Here is an 18,003-nt window from a genome sequence, read left to right as displayed (position 1 = left end):
GATCTTCCAATAAATTGTTATTTTTTTCTGTCTTTCGAGACACCTCTTGTCTACCGATTAACATTTTCGACCTTCAAAACTGTTTGGACATTTTATCGGAGTTGTTAATCAATTGTTTCACCGTGATTCTCTGCTGACACGCCCTCGAATACGAAAAGGCACGCTAGTTTATGATTGGTGGGCACTTGCGCGCTGACAAAACAGGAAACTAGTTTAAGAGGAGATAAACTGGTCGAATAACCTTTGTACACTTACGATTGTCTGCATTTGAAATCGTCTTCGACAAGGTAAAAAATGGCTTACGCGGGATATGGCGCCGCCCCGGGAGGAATGGTAAGAAGGGCGAGGATTCAAATAAGCGTTGCCCAGAAAAATGCTTCGGCCCCGGGGCTTGTACGAGTCCTGTGCAACAGGGGCACGGAAGGGGAGCGAGATTCGATTGATGAAAAAAAACAATGTACAAATTACAACGTTACTGCACAACTGACTTAATCGATATTTTACCGTAATCAATCATCTAAATGGCTAGACATGAGCACGAGTCATGCTAGTCTCTACGGAAGTGTAGTATTAATGTTTTAGAAATGTTTTTTTCAGAGGTTTTGCACCCATTTTCACATAACATAGTTTTACCACATAACAAATGGTTAATGATTGTAAATTTACTTCCAGCAAGGCGTCAAATTAACTCTTTGATCTTTGGTTTTGTTAAGTGTGGGTTTTTCTTTCCTCCCCATGGATTGAAATGTATATAGGCTACAGGAGTAACGATACTGTACCTACAAAGTCTTTAAATAAACTTTAAGACTTTTTCAGTATTTGTATTTATATCTCATTCAATCAACCTTAAAGCATTTTTAAGATCCTATTTTTTATTTTATTTTTTTGTAATTGTAGAAACCGTAAAATGTTCCCCCCACTAGTATCTGTTTTGATTTGTATTTATTTCTTGAACGAACACAAATTTTTTTGTGGTATCTTTTTTTCAACAAACCTCAAAAATGTTTTCCCCTATTTATTATATTTTGATTCACTGTAAAAATGTGTTCTCAGTATTTAGAATACCACTTTACATGTTTCAGCATTACACTGTAAAGTTTTTCAAATATAATGTTTTGCCACTCTGCAGCAGCAGGATCCTCTCTATGGATACTTTGTGGCTGTCGCAGGGCAGGTGAGTGTAAATTCAAATTAATCACAAGAGGATATATGTCAAAGAGATCATGTCCCCCATGTGTGGTTTTGATAGGACGGCCAGATCTCCTCTGATGAGCTGCAACGATGCCTCACTCAGTCCGGCATCTCTGGCACTTATCAACGTAAGAAAAATTTAGAAATGGGCACCATTTTTGTCTGATACTGTATCATAGACATGAGGTTCGCATGTTTGCATTAAACAGATCTTAGGTTCTGCTTTCTAATCTTCGCTCCGGCCATCCTGTGCGGAGTTTGCACGCTCATGCACATTCCCGACAAAAGCATGTTAGATTAAATTACGTCCATTTATTAGTGTGAAGGCTCGTTTGTCTACATGTGCCCTGACATTGACTGGCAACCACTCCATTGTTTGTCTATCACTCCAAGTTAGCTCCTTGCAATCCTAATGAATGATAAGCCCTCTCGAAAACAAATGGATGAATTAGTTCTTTTTTTTTTTTTTTTGTTTAACCCAGCCTTCAACATAGACACCTGCAGACTGATGATCAACATGCTGGACGTATCCTTACTAAGTGAAACACTTTTTCCTGAGCTAAAAGGAACTGTGGCAGGGGTCCTTGACAGGCGCGTGTCAGCGAGATATGTCAGGTACCATGGGCTTCGCTGAGTTCAAAGACCTGTGGCAGGCGCTCAATGCCTGGAAGAACATTTTCATGTCCTTTGATCGCGACCGCAGTGGTACGGTGGAGGCTCAGGAAATGCAACAAGCCATTAAATCTCTGGGTACGTGACACATTGAGAACAATGATAGCAGCTGTTTGTTTTTTTTTGTTTTTTGTTTTTTTGTGGCCAGCGGGGGCTTGCGAATAAATGAGATCAACACTATACAGTACTTACAAAAATGTTAGAAGCTTTTCTGCCCCCTATGCCAAAATATGTAAAGAATGTAATACAATGTAACAAATACAAGGAAAAAAATACTCAATGTTGAGTTGTACATAATATATCATTTACTCTGTCCCTTGTTAATATTTACTGTGTGTGTAGGTTACAATTTGAGCCCTAACGCTCTGAACATGATAATGAAGCGCTACAGTGTCAACGGAAGAATCCCCTTTGATGATTTTGTGAGCTGTTGTGTTCGACTCCGTGGGTTGACCGGTGAGTGCAAAAATAATAATAATAATAATTGGATCGTATTTGAATTCCTTGGATACAAAACTGGCCTGAATATTTGTTTATTCTCCAGATCATTTCCAACGCCGTGACACATCTCGAAATGGCAGCGCCAACTTCCATTATGACGACGTAAGTGCGCCGTTTTGTCATTTGAACGTGGGCTGGATTTCCATTGCAGCTTCAAATTGTAAAACACCTGCTGAAAATATGAACTACAGCAACATAATAAGAATATGTGATAGAACTGGGGGTGGGGGGGGGTGATCCTTTAAAATTGTTTCAATATTGTAGATTTCCATTGTAGACTTGGGTGATGTAAATGTGATCAACGGAGCATACAGAACATCCAATGTTTAAATACTTGCCCCTATGAAGAATGACGGCAACCTTTGTCTCTGTCCAGTTTATCCAGGTGACCATGAGCATGTGAGGAAGGACTTGTGGAGGGGGATGCCTTTTTTATATACATTTTTTTTATTCTGATGTATTTTGTTTCAACAGTGGAACCTTCAAATTCTGTAATTCTGCCTTTTTCTAACTTGACAACTTCATTACATTCCCAGAATGACCAAAAACAACCAGTAGCAGTGGCTTTGTGCACAAACTGCACATTTTAAAACCACATTTTAGGCAAGTCGTCATCATGACAGTACTTCCTGGTTTTATATACATTTAACTTTATGAGACGGTTTGACTCTGGCATAGTTTAAGTCAACATATATTCTTTCCCTGCATATTTGCAATACTGGAATTCACAGGTTTTTAGGGGAAACTATTTTTCACTGATATCACTCACTGACTTTGTGTCCGGTCAAGGCCACGTCTCATGCAAAAGTAGTGCTTCAGCTCCACCTCATGACATCAAATCGCAATTCTAAATCTCATTTTAATGGATTTTGAATTGTGAGAAATTATATAAATTCTGACTGGGATATGATGTACAATGAAACATGTTTGATTTAAGAGGTTCCGCTGTGTAATCAATATTTGTGTAACACCACTATTTTTTTCACTCACGATTAACATTAACGCATTACTGAGCACCATCAATGTATTTTTACATTGTTTATCAAGATTTACACTCATTTATGTATTAAATTGTAATGTAGAAAAGGTGCTATGAAACTTGTCGGTTCAAGTTGGTCCTCAGACGACAGCAGATTTCATGAACTGGAAGGCAAATTAAATAGATTGATATAAAAACAAATACTTGTAACATGGAGTATTACAAGTCAGAGTGATGCATGAAAAAAAGAACATTTGTTTAACTGATGCATTGGCTAGTTGAGGGAAACATTAGGTTACAAACACACTACATCAGGTACACAATCGAATTTGATCCGCGTGCGTGCTAACTCAAAATCTGCACCTGTAAAGATGTTGTTTCATGAATACGTCTCAAAGTCCACATATAGAACAGAAATGTCAATTAATATTTAAGCTAAAGTTAGAGGTAACTACGAGAGCTAACAGTGGTCTTAAAGTTTTAACGATAAGTAGCGATAGAAGCTAACATTGGAAGGTATTATTTGAAGTAATGTTGGATGCTAACTACGGAAGTTACCTTTGGAAGCTTCATTTATGGGGATCTTTGGAAGCTAATTTAAGATTGTAATGCCAGAAACAACATTGGAAGAGAATCTCTGAGAATAATATTTGAAGCTATAGTTAATTGTAATGTTGAAGTGTTGGAATCTAATGTTGAAGCCAACCTTGGAATCTAAAACTGAAAACTTGCATTACATTGGAAGCCAACTTTGGAATCTGTCGGAAGCTTTCATTCGAAGCCAACATTGAAAGCTAACATCGGTGCTAACTTTGGTCTCGCCGAGCGCTAACGTAGCGGTAACATTGGAAGCTAACATCAGAAGTGGACATATCAAGTGAAGACGATCTTTGGAAAGGATCTTTGACTTGTGTATCTAATGCGGTGTCTTGTGAGAGTAAACACACCTGTTTGAAAGAGAAGCTGGCCACTTGGCAGTCACATGGCAAACTGAGGAGGTGCGTTTGGAAACGACCTGTTGGAATATTAAAAACGTACATCAATATATAATTGTAAAAGTGTATTAAATTTTAGCAATAAATGTGATGAACCCCTCGCTGTATCTTGTGTATGCATGTTGTGTAAGAAATAAAATGTTAACCAGGGATTTCCCTGTGTTCAGAATTGTGTGGCAGCCTTGTGACGTAACATTGAACTTGTGTCAGTTTATGTTGAATTCTTTTCAAGTAAAAAAGTCACTCTGTTACCTTTCAGGATTTGCATTCGCGTGAGCAAAGCAATGAAGCTGTCATAGTCCAGTGACCCTTGGGTGTTGTACTCCAACCACAGTGTCCTTAAGCTGTCCTTATCCAACTCGAACCCTGCATTAAATGCAGAAACGGGGTACTCCATTGTTTAGATTGGTGTCTCGCAAGGGTCACAACTTGAGCTTCTCTTGTTTTAAAACAAAGCTGTGTAAGTGGCTGTTGCAAAGTTTCAAAAAATTTATAGTCCTACTGGACATAAAAAAAAAAGGTTTGAACAATTTGCCTTGTGAATACTACGGTGTCCCTGAAAGTGACAACACCGCAAAATAGATTTTTTTCAAAATTATTTTTTTAATTAAAAATGTAAACATATAATTCACATACATTACATACATGCACTGAAATTGTACATTTACTCAACCTAAAGTATTTTATTCAATTAACAGAATAACATTATTTTTACTTTCTTAAATACCGTATTTTCAAAGAAACCAACTTATATAAATGGGTCTAAATGTAGTTTTTTAAAAACATTTTGTACTTCAACACAAACAAGTGAAAATACATTTACGTTTAAATAAACATTTTAAGATTAAGAATTGTTTTTTATATTTCACAGAAACAATGGCATTTTATAATTCAGATAAATGCATTGATATATTTTAGATTTTATTTTTCAAAAGTACAAATATAATGTAGATGTTTTTTGTATTTCAAATCAATGCATTTCTAAATGTATATCCATTTCTATTAAAATTTTTTGAGTAAATCCAGATGAATGTATTTCTAATATGCTTTACATTTTGATTTGTTTATTTATTTACCGAAAGGCAACACGATGAAAAACTCATTCGTAACTAATGAATCATTGGTTTGTGCATATCTAAATAAAAAGCATTACCCCGCAAGGTAAGGGCCTCGTTCATGTTCACTTGAGTGAAAGAAGGCGGCTGCCTCTTCTCGTAGCTGTCCAGGAAGTCCCGTCTGGCGGCTGCCACATAGTGGTCCAGCTGGAAGAACTCAGCGACGTCCAGATCACCAGATTTGTCTGCCTGAGATGCTCGGTTCAGGAACGTCAGGGCGCACACTTAGACAGACATTACCACAAACGCACGACCACACACTTGAAGGATTACACACGCACATCCAGACACACACACTTGAGAAGGATACATCTGCCAGTGTCACGAGCAAGCGCGCAGTCCTGAGGGTCAGCGCTATGTTTGGGAAGATAAACACCACCATGAGTGTAAAAAGAAAGCAATGTTAAAGTAGAAAATCTGAACTGACATTTTCCGCGAACCGAGTGGCCTCCAGCCTGCAGCCTGGCCACCAGGCCCTCAGCATTCAACATCTGTTGTGATCACACACAGAAATTGATGAGAAATATGATCAACCTTCTTTCACCTCACCGCGGGTGACCCTCAACATTGCAAATTATGTACTAAATCATGCTGACAGATGTTTCTAACAATAATTATGCTAAGTGCCCCATTAATTTTGAAGAACATTTTTGTCCCAATACTTTTGTCCAAACTCCTCATTCCTTCAATTTGGTGTTTCAACACTTCTGTCCAAACGTAGATTTTCGCTTTTAACTTTCTGTAGGTGTCCTTTAACTTTTGCCTGATCACCACATTTGTTCTCTATCTCTCCCAATAAAACTTGAGTCACAACTGTGTGTACCAAATGTTTTGCTTGTGTGTATTTGACGTGTGTTTGTGTTTACCTCTGACCTGTTGTCCTCCTGCCAAAGAGAGAGAAGAAAACGATTAAGAATCATATCATTATCATAAATAAGAGCGATATTATTTGGAGCGTTGTGTAATCAGCCCACGTCAGTTCTGTTGTATGATTTCGGTGCAATTTTTAAAAATCTATTTATGGTACTCATTATGGTGCCGCAAGGAGAAGTTTAACAATAGGTGATTAATAATCGATGACATTGACAGAAATGAGACCATACAGTAATATCGTAATTCAATAGAATGTAAGGAATTCAAAGACTTTTTACATCAAAATGTCATGCTTTAATTCAATAAACATTAGGCGTTATGTGTCTTGGCCACAAGAGGGCAGTATAACACACAGGGTCCTCCCCAAAAGTATTAGAACGGCAAGGTCCATTCATTTGTTTTTGTAGTACTGTACACTGAATCCAAGTTTCAGATCAATAAAATCATTTGATCTCAAACCCACATTTCTGCAGTCTGCAGCACATAAAGGAATTGATCTTGCCGTTCCAATACTTTTGGAGGAGATTGTACAAAAAAAAAATACGTTGGTTAAAGGTTTATAACTAGAGTAATGTGGCTGACAGTTTCATGAACACATCTTTGGCCTTTGTCTTTATGTGTTAGCATTAACTCCTAAAAGCTAGGGTACTCATAAGTCTGGGTACCACTGTATAAAATATAATGACACATATACATACGCTGACACAGGCATGTAGCGGGAAGGCGTCACAGTGCAGCTCTTGGGGCCAGGAGACTCCGTACCGTCCCAAGCGCGATTCGCAGCTGTCGCGGGCCTTCTGGCAGAAGCTGCGGCAGGGGCGGCGGACCTGGCCGTACGAGCACCGCGGGGCGTAAGCGGCGCACAGGAAGGGGCGGATGTTGGCCGAGCAGGCGGTCTGCGCGACGGAGTGGAAGAAGGACATCTTGGCGGCGGCGTCGCGCTGGCTGGCGTGGCCCAGCTGGTTGGGAGTCAGGGTCTGGTTGTAGGATAGGCCTTGACACATGGGGATGGTGAGGGGCTCGCAGATACCGCCGCCCTCACCCACGCCAAACTGCAAAGAACGTGCAAAATATATCATTCATGTCTTGTGCTGGGTATGTTACCGTTCATTTTAAGCTTGTCTTCTAAATTTGACACACAGACAATGTGTTTAGAAACAAAATCCTTGTTTAGACGCTTCAGAAGAAAGAAAAAGCCCAACTTCTGTTTCTTACGTGCTGGCATGACGCAGTGGTGAAAGCATCGCATTTGAGCGAATCGGGCCAAACGTAGCCAAATTCTCTGAGCAGCGGCTCGCAGCTGGAGCGGACGAGCTCGCACAAGGTCCTGCAAGGCAACCGGGCTTTTCCCGACTTGCATTCAGGGGTCAGGACAGAGCACAGGAAGGTCTTGAGGTGGGGTGAGCATCCCAGGTTGACCAAGCTGTAGTAAGCGTTGACCTGCACGCTGACGTCCTCCTGTGTCTTGTGACCCAGAATATTGGGCATGATGGTCTCTGTGTACGGGAGATCTTTGCACAGAGGCTCCCTGATGCTCTCGCACGTTCCTGTCGTCGGCATCGTCTCAGGAATGGTGTCGGGTTCCTGCATGGAGGTATTCACATGCCCATTTTATTGGGAACAGGTTGTCTATGTATGCCGTTGTTTTATGCTCTGTTTGTATCTGTTGTTGCTCCAAGTTTATTAATACAGCAGGTTTGTAGGTATATAATTAACGGAAAACCTATGCTAATTCCCGTTAGCCCGGTTATGGTGTATCTAATTAAATATTAGCAGACGTGTGCACATTTTCAGCATGATGTCTCTGATCCACTGGTGAAAGGACACTTTGATCCTCTCCTCTTTCATCTATAACTGCTTCAGACAACAAAGTGTATGCAGAAATGTGGTGAAGATTGCACGACTGTCTCTGTCCTATGTGTTGTCTTGTGTTATTTTTGTTATTTTGACTTCAAAATGGCGCCGCGAGAGTGGCTGCCTTTCCAGCAGCTCCTATTTTTTTGTTGTTCTACTTCTTCCTTTCATAACTTTGCTGCTGTGAATCTGGAATTTCTCCATTGCGAGACTAATAAAGGTTTTCTTAATCTTAATCTTAATCTTATGATAGCAAACTTTATCTTAGATGACAAAAAAAACATGGCCTAGTGAAATGAACATTTTTGGGGTTTAAATATACAATGTTCAATTCTGTTTTTGTAATGTCAACTGACAGTGACGATAAAACAGCTCATTCGTCAGTACAGTGAAAACTCATTTACTGCAGATGCGGTCCCCACCCATGGCTGGTGAAATATTTGCAATATCGAGAGACCATAAAAAATACACTCTTCAATTTAGTTAGCATAGTCGCAATATAGAGGCGCAGCATGCTCATACAATGAAGTTGTGCAACTTTAAACTTTGACTTTTTGAGTGGATGAAAGGCAGTTCAGCCGCGACCCAACTACTCCGTTTCTCCTTACCTGCTCACAGGAATATGTCGAAAATTTTTCACAATTCAGACTTTCCGGCCAGAGGAAGCCAAACTTGTTCATCAGGGATTCGCATCCGGCGCGGGCCTGCTCGCACTGAGTTCTGCACGGAGGCCAAGGATTTCCCGCCCTGCACTCGGGAACGTAGACGGAGCACAGGAAGGACTTGAGCTGTGGCGAGCACTGGACCTTGACCAGAGGGAAGAACTGGTGCGCCTCCAGGCCTGCTTCATCCTGTGTGGCATGACCCAATGCGTTGGGCATGATCGTCTGGCTGTACCGTAGGTTTTTGCACAAAGGAACTGTGATGGTCTGACATGCTCTGGCTGGATCGGCAAGAGAGGACGATGGTTGTTGTTGAGTCTGAAAGCGTACAAACATCGTTTGGATTGCTGCCCACTTTTAAATTGAGACAATAGCACTCTTGGTGAAATTTAGGGGAAAAAAAAACGAGTGTCACAAATCGAGGTCAGAGAAGATGGACTTCTCTATATAACAGGACGCAGAATCGGTCTCAAGGATCCGTGCGCTAAATTGAACAGGAAGTTGGGAATTTTGGTTGGAAGCAGCCAAATCAGCTGCTTCCAACCAAAATTCAGGTGCACCATCCCGTAAAGTAAAAACGAATACATATAAATATATATTTTTTTCTTTTACCTGTCACCAGCTTTATTCGTAGCGTGAAATTGGGTGGAGACATCGATCACAACAGGTCACATGAAAAACTCTGGGTGAAATTCAGAGTTTGTACTTTTGACAAACGCCTATGAGGGAATTCACCTGTTGGAGTTGCAAATAATTTTGTAAATCTGACTCGCCACCCCAAAAAAAAAAAAAGTTACATCATGGTCCTGATAAAAGTTACAAAAGGTGAGTTACCCATAGCAGTTTCACCACACAAAATAAAATTGGGTGGACACAACATGACACACACAAGACAAATTTCCTTGGTGGATTATTTGATAAAATCTTCAATAAAATGCAGAATCGTTAAAGCACCAAGGCTCGAAATTACTCGAGTCATTTCCTGCACAGAAGTGGATCTGTGCACGTGGCCCATGTAACACATCTAAAAGCAATGAAGTGCGACAACTGTAACTAAATAATATTGGTGACTAACCTGCACACAGTTGGATTCAGGCAAAGCATCACACTGCAGCTTGCTCGGCCAGGCCAGCCGTTTGGCTCTGAGGGTGGCATCACACTCGCTCTTCACCTTGTGGCACAAGGCCCTGCACGGCTTCGCGCGGGCGTCGTCATCCGAGCATTCTGGGAAGGCCACGCGGCACAGGAGAACGGCGGCGTTTGGTGAGCAGCCCGACTCCACGATCTGACTCAATTGCTGTACGCTAAAGCCCTGCACGCCGGCCGGGTACCGGCTGGTGCCGTAGCCCACGTTTCGGCAGAAAGAGGCGGTCAGCGGCCGGCAGCTGAGATGATCGTCCTTGGCGCCGAACGTCCTGCATAGAGAGGGTAGAACCAACGTCACTAGGAACAAACGCAACATGGTTGTCGTCCTTGATGGTCAGCTCGAAAAATACAAAGTCAACGCAAATGTTGTTCAACACTAGAACATAATTACTCTGTTGGTGGACTTCAACCCGCTTGCAACATCGACTTAGCATCGCGCGCCTGTGTTTGTATTGGGGGGCTAAAGGTGGTAGTGGTTGGGGGGAGGTAGGGGTTTTCACCAATGAACGTAAAACAACCCATGACAGATTCACAACCCCAAACTTGTTTTTTTTTTTTTTTTTTTGTTGCTTGGACGACAGCAGCCATGCTTAAGCTCGACACGACAGGAAGTCTGTCAAGTTTTACCATGTAAATAAAATCTGTTGGTCTATTCTGTTTTAGGTCAGTAATGAAGCTTTGTAATGAATCACAAGTTTTCCGTCTGTGTGATTTATTTACATCCATTGCAAGATTAAAAAAAAAAAGTCCACAGCCCACAGTCTTATGTCGTTTAAAAACCTCCAAAAAGTGAGGCTATTAGCTTGAAGTCCTCATCCTGTACAGTCCTTTGAAGACTTTTATTCCGGAGTCTTCTGAGCCACGAGCACAAAATTCCTCGGAGAAAATTTTGGGTCGAAAAGAGGAACCAACTGACTGTGCAACCCTGCGGAGACAGAACCATTAGTCGGAACTTGATTGTCGACAGACCCGTTTAGGCGGCTGCGGCTCACCGTTCTCCTGCAGGTAGATGATGCGGTCCAACAGCACCAGCGTCTCCACCACGGGGGCCAGCAACAGCGCCAGGCTGAAGAAAACCACCACCCGGCGCTCCTGTGCTAGCATTGCGTCCAAGCGCCCCTTGTCCAAAAGCAGGGAAGGGGGCAGGCCCACCCGGGCCAGACCTAAGTGGGCATACCTGGAAAAACATTGTTGTAATTATATTCATTCATTCATTCATTCATTCATTCATTCATCTTCCTAACCGCTTGATCCTCACTAGGGTCGCGGGGGGTGCTGGAGCCTATCCCAGCTGTCTCCGGGCAGTAGGCGGGGTACACCCTGAATCGGTTGCCAGCCAATTGCAGGGCACACAGAAACGAACAACCATTCGCACTCACACTCACACCTAGGGACAATTTAGAGTGTTCAATCAGCCTGCCATGCATATTTTTGGAATGTGGGAGGAAACCGGAGCACCCGGAGAAAACCCACGCAGGCCCGGGGGAGAACATGCAAACTCCACACAGGGAGGCCGGAGCTGGAATCGAACCCGGTACCTCTGCACTGTGAAGCCGACGTGCTAACCACTGGACTACCGGGCCGCCCTGTAATTATATTTAAGAGCTTTATTTCAATCAAATTAACATTGGTGTTAATTTAAAAGATTGTGATGTATCATTCATTACATTTTTATTAAATTCAGGGTGGCACGGTGTCCACTGGTTAGCACGTCCGCCTCATAGTGAAGAGGCGCACGGTTCGATTCTAGGCCCCGGCTTTCCTGTGGGGAGTTTGCGTATTCTACTCGAGCCTGCATGGGTTTTCTCCTGGTACTCCAGTTTCCTCCCACATTCCCAAAACATGCATGGTAGGGTAACAGAACACTGTAAATTGTCCTTAGGTGTGAGTGTGAGCATGAATGGTTGTTTGTCTATGTGTGCTCTGTGAATGGCTGGCAACCAGTACTGCCCGAAGACAGCTGGGATAGGTTCCATCTGGATGGATAATTAAATTCCAAATTCTTTGTGCGTCAGATTGATGGGATAGGCTCCAGCATGTCCACGACCCTCATGAGGATAAATGGTTCAGATGGATGTTGGGAGTGTACCAAATGTTTGTACAGTGATCCCTCGCTACTTCGCGGTTCGTTTATCGGGTATTTTTTCAAACATATTAAAAAATATGTATTAAATATATATTTTTTTTACATATACATGGAGTTGAGTAGTGTATATGTTGCTCTATGTGACTTGCTGTTGTTTTGCAGTTTCTCGCGGACCGTTTGTGGACTTTAACAAGATTTTTTTTTACCTGTTTATGCTAATTGGACGCTACTTCGCGGATTTTCATTTATCGTAGGTGGTTTTGGTCCCCATTAACTCATTCAGTACCAGCCAATTATGGAACAAGTCTGAAATGACGTTTAAAAACGTCTTTGGGAGTGATTGAGTTAACCGTGATAAACGAAAGATTACTGTCGATGGTCGACTCACTCATTGAAGGTCAGCAAGTGGGCTTTTTTCAGCGTCTGTATTCCCGCCCTGCGCAGATCGGGCCTGCTGTCCGTGATGAAGACTTCCAGTGCGGCGCGGTAGCAATGTGTCCTCAGCAGCGCGCTTTCCTCGCGCAGCCTCACCACGTAGTCCTCCATGGCGTGACAGGCCCCCTCCCGTGCCTTGTAGGACAGCTGGTGTCCAGGCAGCCCTCGCACGTGCACGCTCATCGGGTAGCCAAAATCCCGGACACGGGGTTCGGGGTCTAACTGTGACGTATTGGGGTGTCTGAGCACGCCTGGAGGGGCGGGCTGTTCTTTGGTGGTGAGCTTCATGTAGCAGCACGACACAGACGTGATGGCGCGTATGTGAGGACATTGGACGAAATGGCGGAGGAGAGTGGGGCTGAGGTCCCCACACGCATGCAGACTAGTGAGGACCATTTCTCGCTGGACGTCTCCCTCGAGGACTGCTGCATCTGCAGTGTGCTCAGGGGACCGGAGTCTCTTTTTACAAGGCGCAAACGAATCTTCGCCATCAGCGGGGTCTATGCCCAGCTGCTGCATGAAGACCTCCCAGGATGCCTTTGGGTCCACCCAACCTGCCACATGGCGAGGACACGCCTGTGATGACGACGGCTCAGAGGCAAACTTCTAATTAGAACAAAGAAGGACAGAGCATTTGAGATGCCAGGTTACTTGATGAGAAGTCTAAATGCTAATTCGTAGCGAATTGAATGCTAAGATTTGACAATTTATTTCATTTTTGATTTAAATTACCTTTTTTTTCCGTCTCTCTTTGTCCAAGGCACACAGCAGCTGTCCATCAAACTTAGTTGCCATGGCAACAAGGGCAGGGTCGGCCTCAATGGCGGTCACTGACAAGCCAAGCCCGAACGACAGATAGCGAGTCAGGTGACCCTGTCGCCGGAGAGAGGAAGAATGTTGACTTAACGTCAGGATTTTCATTATTTTATAGTTTACATACAGTATTCATTTTATGATGTCACATTACCTGTCCAGAACCAACATCCACCACTCGATTGCACTCAGTCTGTTCACAAAGTTTCTTAACCAACTGAAATGCAATCAAATAATTTGAATGAATCACTTTTTAATGACGATTGACATCCTGCTTACAATCAATGACAGTTCTTGTGTACCGTGCCCAGCTTGCGGATCTCGTGTTGCTTCTTGGGCTTGACGTGCTTGCGGAAGGCGTGTGTCAGCAACGAACTCTGGTTCTGGTTCTCCTGAAACTCTTCGGGTTTGGCCTGAGCGTCCGGGCGGGTTTGTGACCGCCGGGAACTTCTGGGAAAGGCAAGGGAATGAGCGGTTGCCCGGAAAGCCAAGAGGGACAGAGGCCACACACTCGGATACCTGAAGAAGACGTGGATCGAACCAGATGACAAGAATAAAAACGGTTTTGTTGTGTTTATGCAAACTACATCATGCATTCAAAGTACATACAAAACCTGATTTGATTTGTGGCGAGTTGCTTTTACTGAAAAACTGTCTTCACAAGGGTCATAAAGGCCAAGAAATCTAGCTCCAAGCCTGGCCTATATGCTAACAGGAGCCACAAACGGCAGGTGCATTACACTGAACCCGCCCCGAAAACTGATTGAGTTCAAGTGGTGTGATAAGTGTGTCATAATAGCAATAGAAATAGTAGTAATACTGAGATAGGTTGCTAAGAAGGGCTGTTATTTGCTCACACCTTGTGCGTTACAGTCCTTGTTTGTCTTTGAGAAATTCTCAGCCAAGACAGTGAGGTTAGAGTCTACTAAAGTGTCTTTTTGTATGACGCATACAGTATGGTGTGTACCTCCGGTGTCCATGTCCCGCATCTATCAGCAGCTCTGCTATTTGGTAATAGGACAAATGCTGCAGAACAGACTGCCAGCTGACAGGCAATTTGTGCCACAAATCTTCAGTGAAGAACTCCTTTAATAAACACAATATGAAGAAGCCGGTGAGAGGAGATAAAGGGGAGCTTTGAAGAGTTACATTATATCAGACAAATGTTACTCACAATGATATATGACTCGGACAAATATGTATACTGTGATAAAAATGAAGTGATTCTCTTGGCGAGCTCTTTCTGTTCCTGTGCGGAAAGACTTAGATTTGAACTGTCCCACATTTTGTTGTGATGTTGTCGCTTCACTCAAACATGCAAATCCGAAGCTCGCGAAAAGCTAACCACACACACGAGCCATTCTTGGATTAAACGCGAGTTAAAATATCGAGTGCGCGAACCCACACGTCTCGTTAAGTATTCGTAGACATCTCTGAATGATATAACGTTGTTTATCCAGTCACGGTGACGACAATCACGCGGAGTTTATGTGTTTTTAGCCGCTAGCTGCCAAGTTAACTTTCCAAATGAACACTGGAGCGTTCAATGGCCTACGGTAAATTTGAGAGGTTTTACCCTTTAAGCATAGGTGTCAAACTCAGGTCCTGGAGGGCCGCTCCCCTGCATGTTTTACAAGTCTCCCTGTTGCAACACATTCAAATTTGATTCAAATGAACAGGTTCAATGTCAGGCTTGCGCAGAGCTTGTTGATGATCTGATCATTTGAATCAGGTATGTTGCAACAGGGAGCTGTAGTCCTTGAAAACTAATTTTCCCTGAAGGCAGCACAACCCGGTAGTAGATAATATTTGTCATTTGTTCAAAACGCCGGTTTCCACAATATGCTACAGGTCTGTTTTTTTCTTTTCTTTATACACAGTCGAAGTTGATATTTCATTAATGTCAAAAACATGTTATAGGCTGTCGTCAGATGTTATGTATGTGCTACGTGTGACGATTGATATTCCGTAAATGAGAGTAGTAGTATGCCCGTTAGCATTAGCTAGCATCGCCATGCTTACGTTGACGTCAAAATCGCAATTGCAACAATACTTACAAGGGATAATCTTTTGACGATTTTCAAACTTTAAATTGGAAAAGTTGTAAAAGGAAATGTAAAACAGTTAGGGGTCTCAAGAATGAATTTTTTACAGCATCGTATTTCTTACCTTGGTGAAATTGACTCATTTTAGGGGCACGCAGTGAGTCTGCCCTCACTCGCCTTATAAACTACTGGGCCAGTTATGACACCCCCACAAATGGTTCATAATATCCTATAAATGCCACAAGGTGGTGGCAAAGCACTACTTTTGTCAAAATGGAAGCTCCTCAAATCACATGTCACTCCATCAGATGACAGAAAAGCACTAGGTTTTTTTTTTATAAATGAAGCAGTACAACTCTTCAGCATAGTTTTTCTTGGTGTCAATGCACTATTTTGTCTAAATGAAGCTCCTCAATTGACTCCAATGTAGTTCCTTAAGCAAATGTATGAATGTCGAAAAGCTAATATTACTATGGGAGGATTGGGTGTATGATACCTTAAATAAATGTTTTGCACTTCTTTTTGTCACAGCTCATATCCTCTAAAATATTTTCAGCTTGAGTGTTCGTGAGCTGACCAAATAGCAGTCAAGATGTCAGACATCATGCTCAACGTGTGCCTGTCTGACTGTGACTATTCCTCATCCGGAGCAAAGACGAAAAAAAGGAAGCATCAAAACAAGACGGAACAACACAATGTGGCGCTCAAATTCAAGAAATTTAAAAGGAAGAAGTTCACAAAGACATCAGAACAAAGCATCATGTCCACACAACGTCCATCCTGTCATCCCACCACATCAAACAAGGTTCTACCTCATGCAGGGAGCTCCAATGAGCCTTCGTCACACCAGCAGCAGCCTTCGACCGCCATGAACGGCCACACCAAAGCACCCAAAAAAAAATTGAAACCAATTTCGGTCGGCAAGTCCCAATCATCCGGCATACCCTGCAAGTACCTTGCCATTGACTGCGAGATGGTGGGCACAGGTCCCAAAGGAAGCGTCAACCAGCTAGGACGTTGCAGCATTGTGTCCTACGAGGGCGACGTGGTGTATGACAAGTTCGTTAAGCCCTCGGTTCCTGTCACCGACTACCGCACGCGATGGAGTGGCATTCGCGCCAAGGACCTCGTGAAAGCCACACCCTACAAGCAGGCCAGAAAGGAGGTGACCAATACGTAATTTCCTCAATGATTGAATGTTAGTGTCCTAATACTTTTGACCAACCTCCACATTTTTTTCACTTTTTACATCCTGTTGGTGTCCAAAATGTTTTGTGCAAAATAATAATACATTTTATTTATAAGCGCCTTTCAAGACACCCAAGGACACTTTACAATAACAAAAAACAGAAAACAATCCTTTGTCTTCCTTCTTTAGTTATACTTTTATCCCAACTCCAGATTTTCTTTCACTTTTAACTTCCTCTTGCCATCTCAGTTGTTCTGCGTCGAACGTATTACCCAAAGGAAAAAGAAACACCATTGTTTGTAATTGACCAGATTTTGCACACCTCATAGCCCTACGGGGTTTATATTCAATTGACATTTCCTTCATGTATACAATATGCACCCTTATAATAGCCATGCATACTATTATGTCATGTTTTTAGTGTTTTAACACGTTCCTCGATCCCACTCGACAGATCCTGAAGCTTCTGGCGGGCAAGGTAGTGATCGGCCACGCTGTCCACAACGACTTCAAAGTCCTGCAATACTCGCACCCGGCCGGCTTGACGCGGGACACGTCGCGCATCCCGCTGCTCAACCGGCGGGCTGGCTTTGAGGAGAAAGCGTGCGCTTCACTCAAGAGGCTCACCAAGGCCATTTTCAATCGTGAGATCCAGGTCAGAATCTCACAAAATCAATCACTTACAAAAAAAAAAAAAAACAATGACTCAGCCCGGCGACCGATCCTTGCACCTTCAGATGGGGCGTGGCGGCCACTCGTCGGTAGAAGACGCACGGGCCACCATGGAGCTCTACAAACTGGTGGAGGACGAGTGGGAGAAGAAGTTGGCATTGGGAAATTGCTCCACCCACTCACTTGCTACTTTAACTTCCGCATTAGGAAAGTAAAGTAGATTAAGAGCTTGTCTGCTGCATTCACCGGAATACTTGATTTCAATATAATATGGATTCCTGCTGGGTGAACTTATTGAGAGCATGAATAATTGCCACATGCGGTGCCCAGCCATGGGAGCTAATTCACTTTTTATTAGCCTCATGCAGGAATTTGTTCATGTTGCACATTGTTATTCAAGTAGCTTATTCACAGCGAGGAGCCATCCGGACAAAACGTCATAAGATAAGATAAGATATCCCTTTATTTGTCCTGCAATGGGGAAATTACAGTCAGAATTCAGAAAGGAAAACGCTGGGTAGGGATGCCAGTTGACTTTTTCTTGCCTACAGACTGCCATTAAATGTCATCATTTCAATGTTATCACATTGAGGGCCACTCGGTCTGATTAAAAATCACTTTTGACTTCCTGCAGTTGTCCCGATATTTTTGTTCTAACTGAACAATTTATTTTTGTCACTACATAGATGTCGCAACGCCGCAGTTTTCCCAATTACTAACATCTGTATGTGTCCCACTGACTTTTTCAGTTCACCATAGTAGTACTTTGTCCAAT

At 42.8% G+C, this 18,003-nt stretch overlaps 4 protein-coding genes across 7 annotated transcripts; 2 read left to right on the top strand and 2 right to left on the bottom strand.

Moving 5' to 3' along the window:
* The first annotated feature begins 6 nt into the window (after window positions 1–6).
* sri (sorcin) lies at window positions 7–3,519 on the top strand. The gene is made up of 8 exons (XM_052066372.1): window positions 7–333; window positions 1,130–1,174; window positions 1,250–1,319; window positions 1,674–1,717; window positions 1,794–1,941; window positions 2,206–2,319; window positions 2,408–2,466; window positions 2,741–3,519. Exons 1-8 carry the CDS (start codon window positions 295–297, stop codon window positions 2,765–2,767), a joined length of 546 nt encoding a protein of 181 aa, XP_051922332.1. The 5' UTR covers window positions 7–294; the 3' UTR covers window positions 2,768–3,519.
* Window positions 3,357–10,446, bottom strand: LOC127601248 (atrial natriuretic peptide-converting enzyme-like). 2 transcript variants are annotated; one of them, XM_052066346.1, is made up of 11 exons: window positions 10,174–10,311; window positions 9,918–10,066; window positions 8,789–9,160; window positions 7,542–7,910; window positions 7,025–7,378; window positions 6,320–6,337; window positions 5,881–5,944; window positions 5,764–5,807; window positions 5,492–5,642; window positions 4,591–4,704; window positions 3,357–4,358 (listed from the first exon to the last, which is right to left on the bottom strand). In XM_052066346.1, exons 3-11 carry the CDS (start codon window positions 9,059–9,061, stop codon window positions 4,150–4,152), a joined length of 1,596 nt encoding a protein of 531 aa, XP_051922306.1. In that variant the 5' UTR covers window positions 9,062–9,160; window positions 9,918–10,066; window positions 10,174–10,311; the 3' UTR covers window positions 3,357–4,149. The 2 variants fall into 2 exon arrangements, with proteins under 2 accessions (XP_051922306.1, XP_051922305.1); XM_052066345.1 differs by having other exon boundaries at window positions 9,918–10,446.
* Window positions 10,447–10,689: 243 nt separating this feature from the next.
* mettl25b (methyltransferase like 25B) lies at window positions 10,690–14,990 on the bottom strand. 2 transcript variants are annotated; one of them, XM_052066359.1, is made up of 8 exons: window positions 14,497–14,990; window positions 14,290–14,408; window positions 13,625–13,772; window positions 13,477–13,539; window positions 13,242–13,382; window positions 12,463–13,115; window positions 10,981–11,165; window positions 10,690–10,913 (listed from the first exon to the last, which is right to left on the bottom strand). In XM_052066359.1, exons 1-8 carry the CDS (start codon window positions 14,605–14,607, stop codon window positions 10,828–10,830), a joined length of 1,506 nt encoding a protein of 501 aa, XP_051922319.1. In that variant the 5' UTR covers window positions 14,608–14,990; the 3' UTR covers window positions 10,690–10,827. The 2 variants fall into 2 exon arrangements, with proteins under 2 accessions (XP_051922319.1, XP_051922317.1); XM_052066357.1 differs by having other exon boundaries at window positions 10,693–10,913; window positions 13,625–13,841.
* Window positions 14,991–15,032: 42 nt separating this feature from the next.
* isg20l2 (interferon stimulated exonuclease gene 20-like 2) lies at window positions 15,033–17,857 on the top strand. 2 transcript variants are annotated; one of them, XM_052066368.1, is made up of 4 exons: window positions 15,033–15,173; window positions 15,924–16,532; window positions 17,011–17,211; window positions 17,294–17,857. In XM_052066368.1, exons 2-4 carry the CDS (start codon window positions 15,960–15,962, stop codon window positions 17,441–17,443), a joined length of 924 nt encoding a protein of 307 aa, XP_051922328.1. In that variant the 5' UTR covers window positions 15,033–15,173; window positions 15,924–15,959; the 3' UTR covers window positions 17,444–17,857. The 2 variants fall into 2 exon arrangements, with proteins under 2 accessions (XP_051922328.1, XP_051922329.1); XM_052066369.1 differs by having other exon boundaries at window positions 15,090–15,173; window positions 15,899–16,532.
* The last annotated feature ends 146 nt before the right edge of the window (window positions 17,858–18,003 follow it).

Source organism: Hippocampus zosterae, chromosome 5 (genome assembly GCF_025434085.1).
Source record: "Hippocampus zosterae strain Florida chromosome 5, ASM2543408v3, whole genome shotgun sequence".
NCBI lineage: Eukaryota > Metazoa > Chordata > Actinopteri > Syngnathiformes > Syngnathidae > Hippocampus > Hippocampus zosterae.
The sequence above is the reverse complement of the archived record's forward strand: the minus strand, read 5'-3'. Positions and strand labels throughout refer to the sequence as shown.

Excerpts from the sequence above, each read along its gene's own strand:
- LOC127601248 (XM_052066345.1), bottom strand. The coding sequence starts at position 10,304 with ATGTTGCGTTTGTTCCTAGTGACGTTGGTTCTACCCTCTCTATGCAGG. Across the intron at positions 5,808-5,880 it reads CCACTCGGTTCGCGGAAAAT|CGCTGACCCTCAGGACTGCG; the intron begins GTCAGTTCAGAT and ends TCCCAAACATAG. Across the intron at positions 4,359-4,590 it reads GCGAATGCAAATCCTGAAAG|GTCGTTTCCAAACGCACCTC; the intron begins GTAACAGAGTGA and ends ATATTCCAACAG.
- isg20l2 (XM_052066368.1), top strand. The coding sequence starts at position 15,960 with ATGTCAGACATCATGCTCAACGTGTGCCTGTCTGACTGTGACTATTCC. Across the intron at positions 16,533-17,010 it reads ACAAGCAGGCCAGAAAGGAG|ATCCTGAAGCTTCTGGCGGG; the intron begins GTGACCAATACG and ends CCCACTCGACAG. Across the intron at positions 17,212-17,293 it reads TTTTCAATCGTGAGATCCAG|ATGGGGCGTGGCGGCCACTC; the intron begins GTCAGAATCTCA and ends TTGCACCTTCAG.
- mettl25b (XM_052066357.1), bottom strand. The coding sequence starts at position 14,607 with ATGTGGGACAGTTCAAATCTAAGTCTTTCCGCACAGGAACAGAAAGAG. Across the intron at positions 14,409-14,496 it reads TGTCCGAGTCATATATCATT|GAGTTCTTCACTGAAGATTT; the intron begins GTGAGTAACATT and ends TGTTTATTAAAG. Across the intron at positions 13,383-13,476 it reads TGGATGTTGGTTCTGGACAG|GGTCACCTGACTCGCTATCT; the intron begins GTAATGTGACAT and ends CTCCGGCGACAG.
- sri (XM_052066372.1), top strand. The coding sequence starts at position 295 with ATGGCTTACGCGGGATATGGCGCCGCCCCGGGAGGAATG. Across the intron at positions 1,320-1,673 it reads CATCTCTGGCACTTATCAAC|CCTTCAACATAGACACCTGC; the intron begins GTAAGAAAAATT and ends TGTTTAACCCAG. Across the intron at positions 2,320-2,407 it reads TCGACTCCGTGGGTTGACCG|ATCATTTCCAACGCCGTGAC; the intron begins GTGAGTGCAAAA and ends TTTATTCTCCAG.